The 18,635-nt window shown below is 37.4% G+C and overlaps 1 protein-coding gene across 4 annotated transcripts in view; it reads left to right on the top strand.

Annotated features, from left to right (window-relative positions):
* LOC126484080 (synaptic functional regulator FMR1) overlaps positions 1-18,635 on the top strand; it is a 261,579-nt gene that overhangs the window by 26,507 nt on the left and 216,437 nt on the right. For 2 of the 4 annotated variants that reach the window (XM_050107455.1, XM_050107477.1), the window contains exon 6: positions 12,880-12,951. The exons of 1 other annotated variant lie outside the window; for it this stretch is intronic. In XM_050107455.1, coding sequence (XP_049963412.1) covers positions 12,880-12,951 — 72 coding nt within the window. The remainder of the gene's footprint in view (positions 1-12,879; positions 12,952-18,635) is intronic. One more of the 4 variants, XM_050107462.1, reaches the window with a different exon arrangement.

The raw sequence follows: 18,635 nt of genomic DNA on the forward strand, positions 1-18,635 counted from the left end.
ACCTTTGAAAGTATTCTACACAAAATTCAGTTATTTAGGAATGTGAGATTAATGTAGACTCAAAAAATTAGTTCCTGTTGGTTTAGTTCAGGAGAATTCCTGTTCAGAGCCATTAGCTGAATATTCAAATGGTGAACATGAATACTACTACTACTACTACTACTACTACTACTACGATGACACATGGCAGTAAACAATGCTGAAATGCTTCATACAATTAAAATTGAAAATGCATTATTTGATATGTTCAGTAAGAATACTTTTACTACAAAGCTATGTATGGGTGAGAGTGGAACCTGGCATTTGATTACATTACAATGCACATAGTATTGCTTATGATTAAAGTAAGTAATGACAATATGCATCAGTGTCCAGACATCGGCTGGCTTTTACTGTTTTAGATGTAAGTAGTCAAGATGCATAGAAATGTGTGCAGACTTGCAATTACTGAAATACGTACACATTAGTAGTTATTTGCACAAAGATATTTATAACTTAAAAATAGAAATGTTCGTCTTTATATAATCGGATAGAAAACTTGTTAAGTGTTCACACTCGGGATGAGAAATTGGGGCACAGGCCTAGACACCTAAGAACTTAGTGGTATGTTTCTTGTAAAACTGTTTTGTGAGGATTGCAGAAACATAATCACCTTCCCATTGCATTCAGTCTGAGGTCAACATGACCGGACTCTTGTGGTGTGCCAGTAGGCTCTCATAAATTGAGATGTTGCCTTCTTTTCACAGCAAATATAGTGTATGTTGCAATGTAGTAGTCTGCATTGCCAAACAAATGAGAAAAAATGGGTGATTCACTTACGCCTATTTTGGTTGGTAGATGTATGAAAGAGTTGTACTAAATATGTCAAGTGAATACAATATTGATGCCAACTAAGAGAGAACCATGGGCATGAGAATATTTCACATCTCTTATTTGTTCCAGGTATTTTAGTTTCGCAAATCAAAATTCGTTGGGTAGAACTTGCCATTCAAAGAGCTGTGAAATACTTAGTCAGGTATCAGTTAATAGTACTTCTTGTAGGTTGTAAATGCAGGTATGACTAAGAATAGCAACATGTTACTCATTTTTTAAAGGTGACAGGTGGAAAATTTTTTTATTGTCATGTTAGGGTTAAACTCTTCTTAACTGTGTCATAAGAACGCTGCATGTTAGATTTTCTTTGCAGTAGCTCAGCTGCTGTTACGTTCTTGTACGCAAAGTGTAAAATGTTTTCGGACACGAATATTTTGGCTTTTCAGCTTGCATGGAGGACAAATTACTGTGATGAAAAATGGGTGTCACAGTTTGTAGATGCTGTAGTATTTATTTTACACGTAAATTACAGAAAAAAATGAAACACTCCATTAAATAAAATAAAACTGTAATCAGTCGCTTACCTCGGAGGTACAAGTATTCGGAGACCTTTAATACTTTCGTGGGCAAAGTCTTGTGCTACATCCATTGAGAATGTACAGTGAAATCTCATTTGCATGTTTTTAAAAGGACCAGAGATTTTAAATATTATTTTGAATATTATAAGCAGGGGAATGTATTAGCAAAATTATCTGATTTGGTAATGATTAGATTTGTTCAATGGTGGAAAATGCGGAATTAGAGGTTACCATATTTATGGTAATATGAGACATCAAAATGCTATGCATGTTGACATGCTGTCTCAATAAATTGTGATTGAAAAGACAACTTTTCAAGACCATGTCACATCCAAAAATCTCAAAATTGTGCATTGATATATAAGAAGCAAAAATGTATTAAACACGGCAACATTGGCTATATCAAATATATTGTGTGTGTACACTTAGGCCATCAGCTAGTTGGAATGCAGGAAAGACATGAGAACACAATCTCGAGCAACTAAAATCCACGTCTAGCATGTGATGTAGAAAAAAATGTGCTGAAATAGTAATTCATATTACTTCTCAGAACAAATGAACATCATTGTTAACATATCCATTAGTGAATCACTGCTGGTAACTGAGTAGGGGTTGCCATTTCAACACACCACCATTATATTGCACATCATGTTAGCCTACATAACACGGTGACATACCGTGAGTAGTCCCATCTTCACAAAGGTTTGAAAACATATCAGTAATTGTTTCTTTCATCGTAATTTCAATATTGTATTGTCCAGATTAGTTAAAGTGTTAGTCACTACTTTGTTGACTTCAGAACTGAAAACATAACTCAACTGTATCCATTACTTCAGTAGCTTTTGGTGTTGTAGGAACCAGAGTAGGTTCCAGTTCATTCTTGTCTTCTTTGTTTTTGTTTCTCTGCCGTCTGTTTCTGCAAGACTTAATCAGTTGTCATGGACTGACTGATGGCAACATCACACTCAACATATTCATCAAAGCTAAGGCATCCACTATTTCCTTCTTGACTCCATTACTAGCTACCATTGTTCAGCTGCAATTACTTTATTTCCTGGTGTGATGTCTCCTATAAGTATCAGGTGGAAAACAGTCTTCTTGAAGCATTTCGAGATAGTGCTTTCGTGCACAGAATCCCAGACACTTCTTAAACAATGTGTAGCATCAAAGATTGTATTTCACATCATAATATGAAGGTTACAGCCTCTTATGTACAAGAATCCTCTGGTATTCTTGTTTCAGGCATTTTATAATGCCTTTGTCAAGTGGCTAAAGGTGGCTTGTGCAGTTGGTAGAAACTAAAACACTACATTTATACTACATAGATACAACAAATCTTAGGGGTGCACTGCGTATTGATCAATAAACAGTATGATTTTCCTATTTCTAATACCCAACCTTACATCTCAGGAATGCAGTAATTGTTCAAATACGGTTGTTCTCACGCATGCATTTACAGTAATGTCCTTTATTGGATCTTACTGACAATATAGCAAGTTTTGTTAATCTTTCTGTACTTGTGTTTTGACTAGGTGTTTGAAAATAAAGTTCAAAACAAATACAAAAGCTAATTAAGTGGAATAGCAAATAAATTGCATTCACTGGGAAACTGTGAAATTGTTGGTTTCTGAATATTATCTCAACTGGGTGTAGTTCCACGTTGTTTCTTTTCATAAGTACAATCTTAGAGAGCTATTCTCACAGCTAACAGTATGTCGATTTTCATATCCGATTCAACACTTTTAGATGTGCCTTGAGATTCTTGAGAATTTTATCTAATATTTTTGTTATTTTATTTTATTTTATTTTTTTCCCCCCCAGCTGTCTTGAGCAAGACAAGATTCCATCTCTAGTTAAGATACTGACATCTTCATAACCCACCTTTTTCCCATTGTTCTCACACCACGTAGGCTGTCACATGGAAGGGCCCAGTTCTTGATGAGGGATATTAACATGTACTTCAACGTTGTGGCATCATTAAAAGGTAGAGGTAGACAGTAAATAATTGTCGGTTACAAATATTAGTCAACTGCTGCATTGTGACTTTTGGTAGCAGAAGTTGTTTTAGTATATCATTAGAAACTACCTGTTGTACTATATTGGGTGTTTGAGCACAGTAGTTGCGGACTTTCAGGATAGAGAGTACATCTACACGATGGAAAGTGGCGTAGCAGTGCATGGTCGGAGATGCTTTTCTGGCACTGTAGCAGTTACACACAAAGCAAAGGACGGACACGAACAGAGTGAGAAAAAATGTTTATTATGATTAATACAGCTAAAACACAGTTTTGGCTGGCGTACACAGTCGGTGGTGCCACATACACCTGCAATTTCAGATTATGCAGCATGTCCACAGTTGTTGCAGACACAGTCACTGTGAAGCTTCATTTTGCCTACCAACAGGGTGGAAGTAGGATGGCATGTTGCTGATATGCATCTGGCATCTGGGGACAGTGATTGCAGTGACCTGCCACACAGTGGTTGTACTCCCAACTTTACCCCACAAGGCAAACCCTCTGCCACACCTTCATCTGCCTCCACAGGAGGTTGTCTGAAAGGGGGTCCTTCAGTGAGAAGAGGCAACAATGTGAGAGGACAGCATCAATGTTAACCAGGAAAGAGACTGCTGGGGGTGGTATAGAACATCCCTGTGCCAGTATGTGGGCTATTGCTAGTCATATTGGAATTTCCCACAGCAGTATCAGGTGGAGCCTGCATGACAACTCCATGCATCCGTTTCACACTCAGCACGTGCAATTAGTGCTTGAAGACAATTTTGTTCCACAAGTGGCCTTTGCATAGTGGTATTTACAGATGCATACAAGAGATCTTCGTTTCTCAGCCACCAGTCTGCTCGCAATGAATCAACATCATTGTGAGAGGGAATGTTCAACCCACGTAACACTCACGTGTGGTTGGAGGAGAACTCACATGCAACAAGAAGCCATGCAGCCCAGAAATGGTTTTCAGTTAATGTATGAGCCGGCATCACTGGGGACCACCTCATCGGACTACTTATTGCTCCAGTGTTTGACATGTGCAAGCTATCTCATCTTTCTTCAGTAGTATTGCTGCAGTTGTTGGAAGATGCACATAATCACAATGTGATGCTTTCCGGCATATGTTTTCAGCCAGATGGGGCCCCGTCACATTACAGCCCTGATGTGTCGCCATATGAATGCGACATATCGTCAGCATTAGATCAGTCAGGGTGGTCCACTGCATTGGCCAGTGAGATCGCAAGACCTCAGTTGCCTGTACTCTGGGGATACATAACGACACTGGTGTGTGAAATCCTATTGCCAGTGCTGAGGAACTTCCTGCACGCATCATCGCAGCATTTGTAGTAGTCCTGGACATGCCGGTATTTTCCAGGACACCAGATCTTCCATGCATCAGAGGTGTGAGGCCTGTTTCACCCTCGGAAGTCATATTGTCGAACATCTTCTTTGATTGCTGTCATTGTCTGTTTTTGTTTTTATTTCTTTGTTTCTGCTGTGCTAACAAGGAGAGGTCCCCAGCAGTGGAATCAACTTTTGAAACTGTCTGTGGTTATATAGGTGAAGATCCTTGGTATCGCATGCTGCAACCACTCACACATGCGGACTGTCATTTAGAAGTAATTGATGAGCAGGAGGTTGTAGCTTCGAAGCTTGCTAGTTGCAGAATTTTTTTTTATTTTTAAAACTTTATTGAAATGACTTTGATCATAATTTTTATCTATTGATTGATTTGAAATGAAATTCATTTTCATTTCTTAGTCACATCATTTGATCATAATTTTTATCTATTGATTGATTTGAAATGAAATTCATTTTCATTTCTTAGTCACATGATTTGAATTGTATCAACTAGTTCATTTGCTCTAATTTTTCAATTTTTCATACTGTCATTCTTTTTCCACTTGAAATCTTTGTTCATGTGTTTCTCTTTAATTTTGTGTATTGATTTCAGTTTAATTTCTTTTATCATTCTGTTGTTTTGTCCACGTTATTGCAGTAATTATACATATCTCATTTTGTTTGAATTTCATCCTCGACGTTATTTTGCCCATAGTGCATTAGGTATTTAGATTATGTTTTAAATGTTTTTGTGATGATTACCATGCAAAAAAATTGCATGTCTGGTTACGAAAATTATTTTTTACACCACTGCACAGTCAATATAAATACACACATCAAAAAAAGTTTTGCATCCCCTCGGTTCTGAGAGTTCTGAAACGTGTACAGAAAATTGGAAGAGAGATCAACATAAAGACCATTTCCGCTCTTTTTATTGCTCATGAAAACCACATATTGCATACTGTACCACCATACAGAGACCTTCAGAGGTGGTGGTCCAGATTGCTATACACACCAATACCTCTAATACCCAGTAGCACATCCTCTTGTATTGATGCATGCCTTTATTCATTGTGGCATACTATCCACAACTTCATCAAGGCACTGTTGGTCCAGATTGACCCACTCCTCAACGGCGATTCGGCGTAGGTCCCTCAGAATGGTTGGCGGGTCACGTCGTTCATAAACAGCCCTTTTCGGTCTATCTCCGGCATGTTCAATAGGGTTCATGTCTAGAGAACATGCTGGCCACACCAACAATGTCGTTACCCTGAAGGAAGTCATCCACAAGATGTGCATGACGGGGGTGCAAATTGTCATCCATGAAGACAAATGCCTCGCTAATATGGTTGCACTATCGATCGGAGGATGGCATTCACGTATCGTACAGCCATTGCGGCCCCTTCCATGACAACCAGCGGTGTACGTTTGCCACACATAATGCCACCCCAAAATATCAGGGAACCTCCACCTTGCTGCACTCGCTGGACAGTGTGCCTATGGCGTTCAGACTGACCAGGTTGCCTCCAAACAAGTCTCTAACAATTATCAGGTTGAAGGCGTATGCGACTCATCGGTGAAGAGAATGTGATACCAATCCTGAGCGGTCCATTCGGCATGTTGTTGGGCCAATATGTACCGCACTGCATGGTGTCGTGGTTACAAAGATGGACCTCACCATGGACGTCGAGAATGAAGTTGGCCATCGTGCAGCCTATTGCGCACAGTTTGAGTCATACCACAACGTCCTGTGGCTGCACAGAAGTCATTATTCAACATGGTGGTGTTGCTGTTAGGGTTCCTCAGAGCTATAATCCGTAGGTAGTGGTCATCCACTGCAGTCGTAGCCCTCGGGTAGCCTGACCGAGGCATGTCATTGACAGTTCCTGTCTCTCTGTCTCCTCATGTCTGAACAACATTACTTTGGTTCACTCAGAGACGCCTGGACACTTCCTTTTTGAGTGCCCTTCCTGGCACAAAGTAACAATGTGGATGTGATCGAACCGCAATAGTGACCATCTAGGCATGGTTGAACTTCAGACAACACGAGCCATGTACCTCTTTCCTGGTGGAATGACTGCAACTGATCAGCTGTCGGATCCCCTCTAATAGTCACTGCTCATGCGTGGTTGTTTACATCCTTGGGCAGGTTTAGTGACATCTCTGAAAAGTCAAAGTGACTGTATCTGCGATACAATATCCATATTCAACATCTATCTGCGGAGTTCTGGGAACTGAGGTGATGCAAAACATTTTTTTTTATGTGTATATAATATTTGGTCATTTGTTCTTTAACTGGTAGATTGAAATTGGATATTATAATGAATTCATGAAGGTTCCTGGTAGATTAAAACTGTGCTGGACCGAGACCCGAACTTGGGACCCGGTAGAGAACTTGCCAGCGAAAAGCGAAGGTCCCGAGTTCGAGTCTCGGTCCGGCACACAGTTTTGATTTGCCAGGAAGTTTCAAATCAGCACATACTCTGCTGAGGGTAAAAATTTTATTTGAGGTAATTGAATTAATGTTTACAAAAATTCCGATTGGAAAAAGAATGACATAAAGAAAATAAGACAAATGAAAAAAGTTGATATGGTGATCAAAATAATGTGACAAAGGAATTGAAATTAAAAATTACATTTAAACTAATTAACCGATTAAACATAGTGATGAAAGTCATTTTGATAAAGGTTTAAAAAAAATACACTGCACCTGTGAAGCGTAGAACCCACAACCTTTTGCATGTGAAGCTATTATACTCTCCACTCCACCACACAACCAGACTACATAATTTTACTTTTCTAATGTTATTGAGGATCACAGAATTATGAAATTTTTATTGTCAATTACTTGTAAATGAGGGCCTACAACAGTGAGTGGCTGCAGGTTGTAATACCCATATGGTTCGATAGGTTAAGATCCTAGGTATCGCACACTGCAGCCTTTCACTCTGATAGGCGCTCATTTACAAGTAATTGTCAAAAAAATTGGAATTTTGTGTAACACTCAGTAGCATTAAAAAAGTTGAAGCAAATAGTCTGGTTAACCTAAAGAACCGTATATCTGGTTTCAAAAAGTCGGTCGCACTACAGGCGACGTCTCCTGGCAAGCATAATCATATTATTACCCTGTTGGTGTCTTTCCTTTCTTGTGTTTGTTCATTCTCATTCTCTCTCTCTCTCTCTCTCTCTCTCTCTCTCTCTCTCTCTCTCTCTGTGTGTGTGTGTGTGTGTGTGTGTGTGTGTGTGTGTGTGTGTGTGTGTGTGTGTGTGTGTGTGTGCGCGCGCTTCTACTCCTCCCACCCAACCCTGAAAGTTTTCAACTGCCATGTTGAAACACAATGTATTTGTAATTCTGACTTGTAAACGCAATTTTTGTGACCCTGTTTAAGATGAGTGAATCTATTTGAGGATTGCGTATTACCCTCTGTGATGACTTTATTTTGAATGGAAAAAAGGGGTGGTTAGAGCAAAGCAAAAGAATGAAGGGATAGTTGGGTTAAATTACTAGAGTATGTAGTTTTTCCTGTGACAGTTATATATATGTTTGATTTGTGAAACTCCATGAAATTTTCCTATGAACACACAGTAGTGAGAGGTGTATCTTGGCAGTTCAGCATTTTTTAAAAGAAAATGCAAAAGATATGTAATTGAGGTGATGCAAGAATTCAGTTTGTTCTGAAGTAGTGGGCTCCTTTTTGTGTAGTAGTAGTAGTAGTAGTAGTAGTAGTAGAAGAAGATTTGGCACCTGAAATTATAAATTCTGTATGTGATGTAAACACTACAAAATAAAAGATGGATGTTTTGTACAGACAGAATATCTCATTATTTCTCAGAATATATTATGAAGCTTACAAATTATGTATACAGTTAAATAGGCATCACAATTCAGGTCCCCCCCCCCCCCCCCCCCCCCCCCCCCCCCCCCCCGCCTCCACCCACTCAGCTGCATTATGCCACAAAGAATTGTCATACTGTTAGATTCCAGGGGCTGTTGCAGGTCCACAGAAGAATATTTGTCACTCATATGGAAAAGGCACGCAGTTTCTCCTGATCTGTGCGGGATCACACCTTCCAGAAAGTCTCTTCTGTCTGCAGAAGAGGGCTTCCTTCGTATTCCGGATGAGATTTTCCAATTCTATCTCCAACTACTTACATTTTCCTCATTCACATAGGAATAAATTGTTGTTCTCACCGCATCCTTGATTCTTGTGTTCCTCTCCTTGGCTCATATTAAAACAAAACAGAAATCATATAAACTGCCTTGACAGTGACACTTTCTTAACAGTGAAAGTCTTTAATTACTCTTTGGTACTATATTCTGTTTGTGAAGAGACCAGTTCTAAGCAAAGAAGGGAAAGCAGAAAGGTGGAAGGAGTATATAGAGGGTCTATACAAGGGCGATGTACTTGAGGACAATATTATGGAAATGGAAGAGGATGAAGATGAAATGGGAGATACGATACTGCGTGAAGAGTTTGACAGAGTACTGAAAGACCTGAGTCGAAACAAGGCCCCCGGAGTAAACAATATTCCATTGGAACTACTGACGGCCATGGGAGAGCCAGTCCTGACAAAACTCTACCATCTGGTGAGCAAGATGTATGAAACAGGCGAAATACCCTCAGACTTCAAGAAGAATATAATAATTCCAATCCCAAAGAAAGCAGGTGTTGACAGATGTGAAAATTACCGAACTATCAGTTTAATAAGTCACAGCTGCAAAATACTAACGCGAATTCTTTACGGACGAATGGAAAAACTAGTAGAAGCCAACCTCGGGGAAGATCAGTTTGGATTCCGTAGAAACACTGGAACACGTGAGGCAATACTGACCTTACGACTTATCTTAGAAGAAAGATTAAGGAAAGGCAAACCTACGTTTCTAGCATTTGTAGACTTAGAGAAAGCTTTTGACAATGTTGACTGGAATACTCTTTCAAATTCTAAAGGTGGCAGGGGTAAAATACAGGGAGCGAAAGGCTATTTACAATTTGTACAGAAACCAGATGGCAGTTACAAGAGTCGAGGGACATGAAAGGGAAGCAGTGGTTGGGAAGGGAGTAAGACAGGGTTGTAGCCTCTCCCCGATGTTATTCAATCTGTATATTGAGCAAGCAGTAAAGGAAACAAAAGAAAAATTCGGAGTAGGTATTAAAATTCATGGAGAAGAAATAAAAACTTTTGAGTTTCGCCGATGACATTGTAATTCTGTCAGACAGCAAAGGACTTGGAAGAGCAGTTGAATGGAATGGACAGTGAATTGAAAGGAGGATATAAGATGAACATCAACAAAAGCAAAACAAGGATAATGGAATGTAGTCTAATTAAGTCGGGTGATGCTGAGGGAATTAGATTAGGAAATGAGGCACTTAAAGTAGTAAAGGAGTTTTGCTATTTGGGGAGCAAAATAACTGATGAAGGTCGAAGTAGAGAGGGTATAAAATGTAGACTGGCAATGGCAAGGAAAGCGTTTCTGAAGAAGAGAAATTTGTTAACATCCAGTATTGATTTAAGTGTCAGGAAGTCATTTCTGAAAGTATTCGTATGGAGTGTAGCCATGTATGGAAGTGAAACATGGACGATAAATAGTTTGGACAAGAAGAGAATAGAAGCTTTCGAAATGTGGTGCTACAGAAGAATGGTGAAGATTAGATGGGTAGATCACATAACTAATGAGGAGGTATTGAATAGGATTGGGGAGAAGAGAAGTTTGTGGCACAACTTGACCAGAAGAAGGGATCGGTTGGTAGGACATGTTCTGAGGCATCAAGGGATCACCAATTTAGTATTGGAGGGCAGCGTGGGGGGGTAAAAATCGTAGAGGGAGACCAAGAGATGAATACACTAAGCAGATTCAGAAGGATGTAGGTTGCAGTAGGTACTGGGAGATGAAGAAGCTTGCACAGGATAGAGTAGCATGGAGAGCTGCATTAAACCAGTCTCAGGACTGAAGACCACAACAACAACAACAACAACAACAACAAGAGACCATTTGCATCATTAGTACCTCAGTCCCCAATGAGTTTTAACACATGATGCCCACTTTTTTGACAGTTGTAATTCATAGGCTGTCCAAAAGGCTACTGAAATTTTATGCTTATAAATTTTTCAGAATCCTGTCTGAAAACTAGCCTTTTCAACACACTGCTACATAGTTTCTGACAATTGTCCTAGATTATCATGAGCTGTTGTACTTAAACTCAGTTAATGACTGAATTTGTGTGTGAGAGAAAATTTGCTATCCTATTAGCAAAATTGGAACAGCTGCCAAAAGTTAAATGTTTATACACACTGTATTATTAGATGTTCACATCTCTGTGAAGTACTTATAATACTGGTATTTTTTTCTGTGGTCAGTCAGTGAATACTTTTGTGGTGCAATACCTTTTGATTGAACTCATTTTATATTAAATTAGTGATAGTCTTGAATCCTTTGTTGAGAGTTGTCAGTTGCCATTCTAAAGTACTGATTGATGTTATGTTCTGTCACTGGTAATATTGCTTCACTGAACCTCTTCCATCACACACTAGCTCTTTTAGCCTAATTAATTACTTTCCTGTTCCATATATCATTTTGCACGAACAATCATCGTAATGTGGAACCTTTCTTTTTTCACCCAAAATTCTTGTGTACAAACTTTCAGCAGTATTTTCTCACACCAGTCTGTCTTTCCTAAAGATTTGTAGTACATATACTGTTGTTATTAAAGATACAATTTTTAAAGTCTTTAGTACATTTTATCAAAAATATCGTTACTGTTATGTTTGTATCCTACTTCAGATAAAAATTTCTATTGCTAGTTGTGCACCACATTACATTGATATTTTTCTTATCACCAGTGACATTCTCATCCTGTTTTTGTTATTTATTATTTGTAAAGTCTCCATTGAATTTGCGTTCAGCACACCATATTCTTAATACGCAATGCTCCTATGCCACAACATTGTCAGTTATCACATACTTTTAAATATTTAGTTTGTTCAGGTAACACATATATGGAAATTGATTATATTCTTGAGAATATAAAATGATAGTGGTACTGTGTTTTTTTCAAAGCTTTTACCTGAAGCAAAATTAACCATCTGTTGTATGACCCATATGTCTGTTTCCAAATTGCTCAGATGGGATTATGTATCATCTGAAAGAAAAAATACTGAGTAAAAGCCAGAAGTTCTGTATTAAAGTTCTGTTTGTCAAATGGCAGTAGTGGTTTTACGTACCTTTAAAGGTTACTGTAAAATGCTGATTTTTATTATTTTATATTTTTCCTTTTTTTTAGTTTCATGCTTTTCAAGAAAGCTGCTTAAATGATTCCTGGGATGTAATGTCTAATGTAGTAACTGTAACTACTACATCAGTCAATACAACCATTTACATAGTATTTTGTGCCTTTGCAAATTTGTTAAAATTTCACAGCAGCTAACTGGGATACATATTTGAAACTATACTTGTCCATTAAAGGCAGCATATGTCATGACACAGCATGGCAGTGGGTATTTTTAATCTTCATTGCAACAAATTATTTGTGGTGGTGCTAAAACAAGTCTCCCACCAACACTCTCTCTTCTAGTTCAATGTTGAAATATTTCAATCAACGTGTGTGTGTGTGTGTGTGTGTGTGTGTGTGTGTGTAGGGGGGCGAGAGAGAGACACCTGAAACTTGCAATAGTTATGAATAAGCATTTTAGGCAAAATTATTAGTACTTGGTAATGGTAATATATGTGGTTACTCGTAATCAGACATTATATTAAGAATGCATAGTTTGTGAATGCCACATTTTGTAGGCTTTGCAAATTTTTCAAATTTTTAGCAGGGAGTATTAAGATAGTAATCATTTTTTAGTTACTTGCAGTAGATGGTATGGCAGAAATGGTGCAAAATGTGCCTGTGAGCGGAGAATTGGCGTAGTTTTCTCATGTAGCCATGTTTGTTACAAGAGAAAAATGTAATATTTGCTTCAAAGTGAAATAAATGACTCACATAATCATCACATAACATCATTTCGCTGCATTCATTATTGACTTCTAGTAGTCTCTTGCTTACATTGTGGCAGATCACGAGCTTCTGTCATTTGTGTTAGGTTTCTCATAATTTATTACTAGTGTTAATGCTGTCGCTTCATCAGAGGTTTCTTTTTCTTTTCAGCAGATTTAGGTCTTCAAACTTTAATTATCAGCGTGTCTCAAACTATGAGGCAGGGCTGAGAGCAAATTCAAGGTGAGGCGCGACATTTGACAATTTGGCCTTCTTACTGTCTGTTAAAAACAATGCATGCCTCTTCTGGAACAAGAAAAGCTCATAGAATAATTTGTCATAAATCAGAAAATTTATCTTTTTGTAGTTTGCGGTAGAATGCTGTCTGAAATTTAAAAGGTTAGTGATAATGGCAAACATTATAGAATAGCCTGCCACAAGTTTGAGAAACACTGATACTGAGAACGGTATGATTTCTAACTTGAGATGACATTCATTCCATTTTTGTGTAATGTATGACAGTTCAGAGGTTGAATGTGGCTTTAGAATAATGTTTCTGGCACAAGTATATTATTTATTTAAAGAGATGATTAGGTTTTTGTCATTGTTATTTAATTTTTGTGTACTACAATCTGAACTCTGATGGTGAGAAATTGAAACTTACTGAAACACCGTTTTGGAACGGCTTCGTAAGTGTTGCTAGTGTGTGTAATAATACAACATAACTCACATCTCTTGTCTTTCAGGTATTTATCAAGGGCTAATATTTTCTTTTTATTTGAGTATGTATATTGCACCTTTTGTGTTATGTAACCATGCCTTTTACCTTGGCCAAAATAATGTTTGAGCTAAATGGTCAGGCTACAGCATGGCTGAACATATTTTCAGTCATTTAGATTGGCTGTTGCAGATGTGGCTACTGTAACCATTTAGGCCAGAAACATACAGTAGTCGGCAAAATATGATCTTTGACAGGTGGCAACACTGTTGGCACCTTTCAACTGATAAGTGCAAACAGCTGCAGACGAAATGTCATCTGTAGAGCTCCAGCAACACAGAAATTGCCGTAGAGATGTGTACAAAATGTGTTACATGATTGGTTGAGGTAAACATGCAACACAACCATTTTGCCCACGACTGTCGGGGGATCTTCTTCTGCAGACTCAATTACAGTGTGAACCAGATGTTATGTTAGCAAAACATTTCTTGAGTGAGACTTCCAATAGTTTTATTGGTGGAAGACAAGGCTAAGAAACTTTCATGTAGAAATTTGGTTGTTAATTTAATGTACTTTTTCAGTAAAGAATCATAACTGACCTCATCTTTTAGTTGTAGGAAACATTAAAGTTCTTAATCTGTAGTGACACCACAAATGTTCATAAAGCAGTCTGCTGGCACAATAGCCAGTGTGGCATTATTTGGTACTTGATGTTCTATACTAACACACTGCCATATTTTACACTCCCAAAAGATTTTAGTGTGTCATAATCATTAAAGCTCAGAAACTTGAATGGTATCTTAATACGTTATACGTATGATTCAGTGCTTCAGTAAAGACTTGAGAGGCCATGTGGGACAACATTGCCTTTTAGTGTTTCAGATTTTTAACCAAATAGTTTTGTACTGTATCAACTGTTTATGAAAGTTAAGGCTTTTCTTATCGGTAACTAAAAACATCATGGTTGTGTTAAGTGGACAGATCAAGAAAATGAAATAAACCGCAGAAAAAACGCAAGTGCTCTGCCTGTTACTACTGCTGCCACTACCAACAGCAAAGGTGATTAAAACTGCACTTGACACTATGTATGAGGCCTTAAAGCTACTTTCTCACTGTTACTAAAAGTCTGCAGATTGCTGAACAATGAAGTTTTACTCCAGCAGTGCTCACTCATTGCACTTAAAATAGGGCTGTGCTTACCAAAATGTTTGCTTTTGCACTTATTTAGTAAGAGTTTAAGTATACCTATAAAAGGATGACTTGGACCATTTGGAAATATTTGGTAACATCTTTTTGATAGAATATTTCCTACCCCTCTTTTGAAGTTCAGTTTTTGCAACCATTAGTGAAACAGTCTACTGTGTGGTTTTCCAACAGTGGCTTCAGTTTCACTTTGCAAAGGTGTACACTCCTTAGGTATTTTTTTTTTTTTTTTTCAAGATTCAGTATCAGGGTTCATTTAAACAGGTTCCAAAAAGTTGGTAAAGGTTATTATTAAAGTTTTCAGATTCCTTGCCTCCCAACTCCCTAACTCTTATAGACAGTGAGTAAATCTGGCCACTCATTTGATCAGATTGTATGAGCTGACAGACCAGACTTAGTTTGTATTCAATGAAATGCTGTCCATTGTAAGATGCTCTACAATGTTAGGACAAATTTTTCAGAATTTGTCATGTTCCAGCAGTAGTGAACTAAGTAACAAAACAATGAATTGCTGACTTATTTTATCTATATCACAGAGGAGGACCACTTGTAGTTTGTTTGCATGCAGTGATTTAGTGATTTACAGGAAATGTTATACAGTTCTGCATTACTGTTTATGAAATAACACTATAATTAGTAGACTGGCTTTGTTATTTGGGCACCAAGTAACTGATGAAGATGGAAGTAAAGAGGATAGAGAATACTGCTTTCAAATAAACTTCCCTGAGGCAGTGAAATATGTAAAAGTTGAAAATCAATTTGTTAGAATGTCTGTTACAGAAATATTTATTAGGATTGCAGCCATACAGCATAGTGAAAAGTTAACTATACAGAAGAAAATGTTTCGAAATATGGTATTAACAGAAGAATGCTGAAGGTTGGTAGAGTAAGTACTGAAAAAATAGTGAAATAAAATGAGAATAGTTTATGGCACAACCAGACTAAAAGGATGGGGATATATTGATAAGTCACGTCTGAGATATGACTTAGTTGATCTGCTAAAGAAGGAAAGTGGAGACAAATTTGTGGCCACAATAAACAGATTAATGTGGATTTAGAGTGCAGTAGTTGTGCAAAGATGAGGCTTGTACGGGGCAGATGTGTGTTGAGAACTGCATCAAGCCAGTCTTTGAACTGAAGCCAGCAACCATCACCATTACCTAAAATGGATACAGTACATGTATTTTTTACTTTGCATAGTGAACTAAAGACATGACCAGCTGGTAACACTGTCATTTATGTCCAAGAAGTTTACATTCCAGTGTTACAAGCAGATTGCTATCACAATCTTCGTTTGAGAATACTCCTTGCACACTGACAACACGTATTCAGAATGCAGTTTCTTCGAATCTACATTCCGTCTGGTTGTTCTAATTGTGATGTCTCAGTTTTTCATATAATTTTAAAGTGGTACGAATTTTTTAACACTTTCCCTTACCACATTGGATTCATTTCTTCTGACACATTCTAAAACCAAATCCTATAGACAGAACAATTTTTCTCAGTTTCTTTACTAGTTTAAGTAAAGCTCTGTATGATTAAAGCTGTAAAGTTTTCACAATCTGCTATACCTTAGTGTTGTATACTCCTGACATGGTTAGTCTGGGAAAAGTTCAAAAGCATAAGATCAGATCATAGCATGGCTCTCTCAAAACCGGTCATGCAATAAAATGCTATTTTAGCGAACCTAACTTATGAAGTTTTCTTCAGTTACCGTATCTTTGTATTGTTCGTAATTTTGCAGGAACTGCTGTCTAATAAGGTATTTATCCATATTGTTAATTATATATGTATTATGAATTTTTTGCTGCTGCTGCTTCTTTGTGTTAAATACTTGGCTCTCACTCCACACATCATCATATTCTTTCTGCAGTTAATTTACACATCATCTCACCCAACTTTAACATTTTACTTGCACATTCCATCACATCTGTCAGCATTGTCACTATTGAACCTTCTCATCATAAATAAATCTAATGATTTTAACAGCAAGCTATTGCAACTGTCATGAAGGCCTTTTACATTAGACTAGAACATGTCTTTCCTTAGTCTGTCAGATTAGTTCATGCTACATCCAGGTATACAGTACACTTTGAGTACTATAATATTAGATTGCGGTCATTGGCATTCATCTGGGCACAAGATTGTACTATAGTAGTATGCTTGGTAATACCCTTTCATTATTGGTGATAGCTCTCATATTTTCCTAATGTTCTAGGCCCACCTGCAATTAGATTGTCTGCCATGCTCTTGTAATCTGCTAAAGAAATGTCTCAGTTCACCTACCCTGTACCACCTTACAGGATTTCATTTTCATTAATCAAAATTAACTCTTCCATTCCACTCTATCGTCTGATCCATTTGTTTGTTTCTCCTAGTAATTTCTAATATACATTTCTCCATTGTTAAAGGGTTTATACGGAGTTCTTAAATGTTAAAGTTTTGTCTCATTGCTGTAAGTTGAAACTGGTAATACAAACTGATTGCATACTTGCTTTTCTGACACAGCAGTGTAGTTTTAGAAACCAAATTCAGTTTACCAGAATCACATGAGGCCATGTTTAATCTTCTGGTATCCATACAGGTTTTTTCATCTACTCTAAACATAAAAATGAAACTGGTTCTAAGATGTAATTGTAAACATGTATAAGTTTTCCCTTTCAGTTATTCAAAATTCTAGTCTTACAGTTTTTTGCCAGGCCCACTTTCAGACTTAAGTTCTTCCATTTATTGTTGAAATTTATCTACACCAAAGGCAATTGTCAAGTGTCAGAAAAATTAATGTTTCAGTTGTGTTTAACATGTAGTTCGTCTTCCTTACCCTAGTCCAAGGATCAAAAAATAAAAATGTCCTCTTTCATATGTGATCATAGTTTTGATTATATGAAATCTATGTTGATTCCTCTTTCTATTCTAAATTTCTCACTGTCCTATTGAAGTTTAATGGAAGGTGTGTGTGTGTGTGTGTGTGTGTGTGTGTGTGTGTGTGTGTAAAACATGCTCTTCAGATACTAACAGAAGTTGATTTGTTGCTAAAGAGAATTTTAATTTTCTCTGAATCTGTGAGTACAATAGAGTGATAATTCATACTTGTTACGCGATTGTAATTTTTTTAAGATAGTTGCAAATTGTTTGTTGTATTAATCCACTTACAGTCCACTTGTTTAAAATCATTTACCTTACGAGAATTCATTCAAATTTGAATTCACAGAATCAACAAAACTCTGTCTGCAGCTTGTGGTCTAGTAGCTAGCATTACTGTTTCTGGATCACAGGGTCCTGCGTTCGATTCCCGGCCGAGGACATGGTGTTTGTGTTGTCCTTATTTCATCATCATCATCATTTGTGACTGTGGCTACATTGGATTGTGAGAGAAAATGTACTGTGTAAAAATTGGACTTTGTACGGGCACTTACGACTGCACAGTTGAGCACCCCACAAACCATACATCAACAAAACTCCATGACAGTGAAATAGTAATCTGCAAATAAGTGGCATAACAAAGGGTGTCAATCCCCTCTTAAAATTAGATGAAATTGTAATAAATGGCACGTAAAGGCTCATTTGAATTCTATATCTAACAGTTATGTTGTCAGGAGAATGACATTGGAAGTCTTCTTACTGCTTTCAATTGTCGGTGTTGGAAAAACAATTTCTTACATTGAATGTTAAAGGATTACTCAACTAAGTGTAAAATTATCTTTGTGCTTGCTTTCCCCCTTATGTTTGGCATGAAAATTTATTATAAAACAAGTGCATTTGACAACATTGTTAAAATGTTTAGTGTAGGAAAGAGGCAAAATCATTCTTATTTCCTTGTGAAGTTCACTTGCTGTAAATGTAATGTTATATTTCTGCATGTTGTAAGTTGAATATTCTTCACATGCTACCATTTGGTACCACTGTATTTAAAGCTGTGGGTGTGCATTGTCTATGAAAGTGCTAAATCCTTTTTTACATCGATGGATTTAAGGAAGTTTTCAGAGCATCAGTAGCAAACAACCTT

Source organism: Schistocerca serialis, chromosome 1, assembly GCF_023864345.2.
Source record: "Schistocerca serialis cubense isolate TAMUIC-IGC-003099 chromosome 1, iqSchSeri2.2, whole genome shotgun sequence".
Classification (NCBI taxonomy): Eukaryota; Metazoa; Arthropoda; class Insecta; order Orthoptera; family Acrididae; genus Schistocerca; species Schistocerca serialis.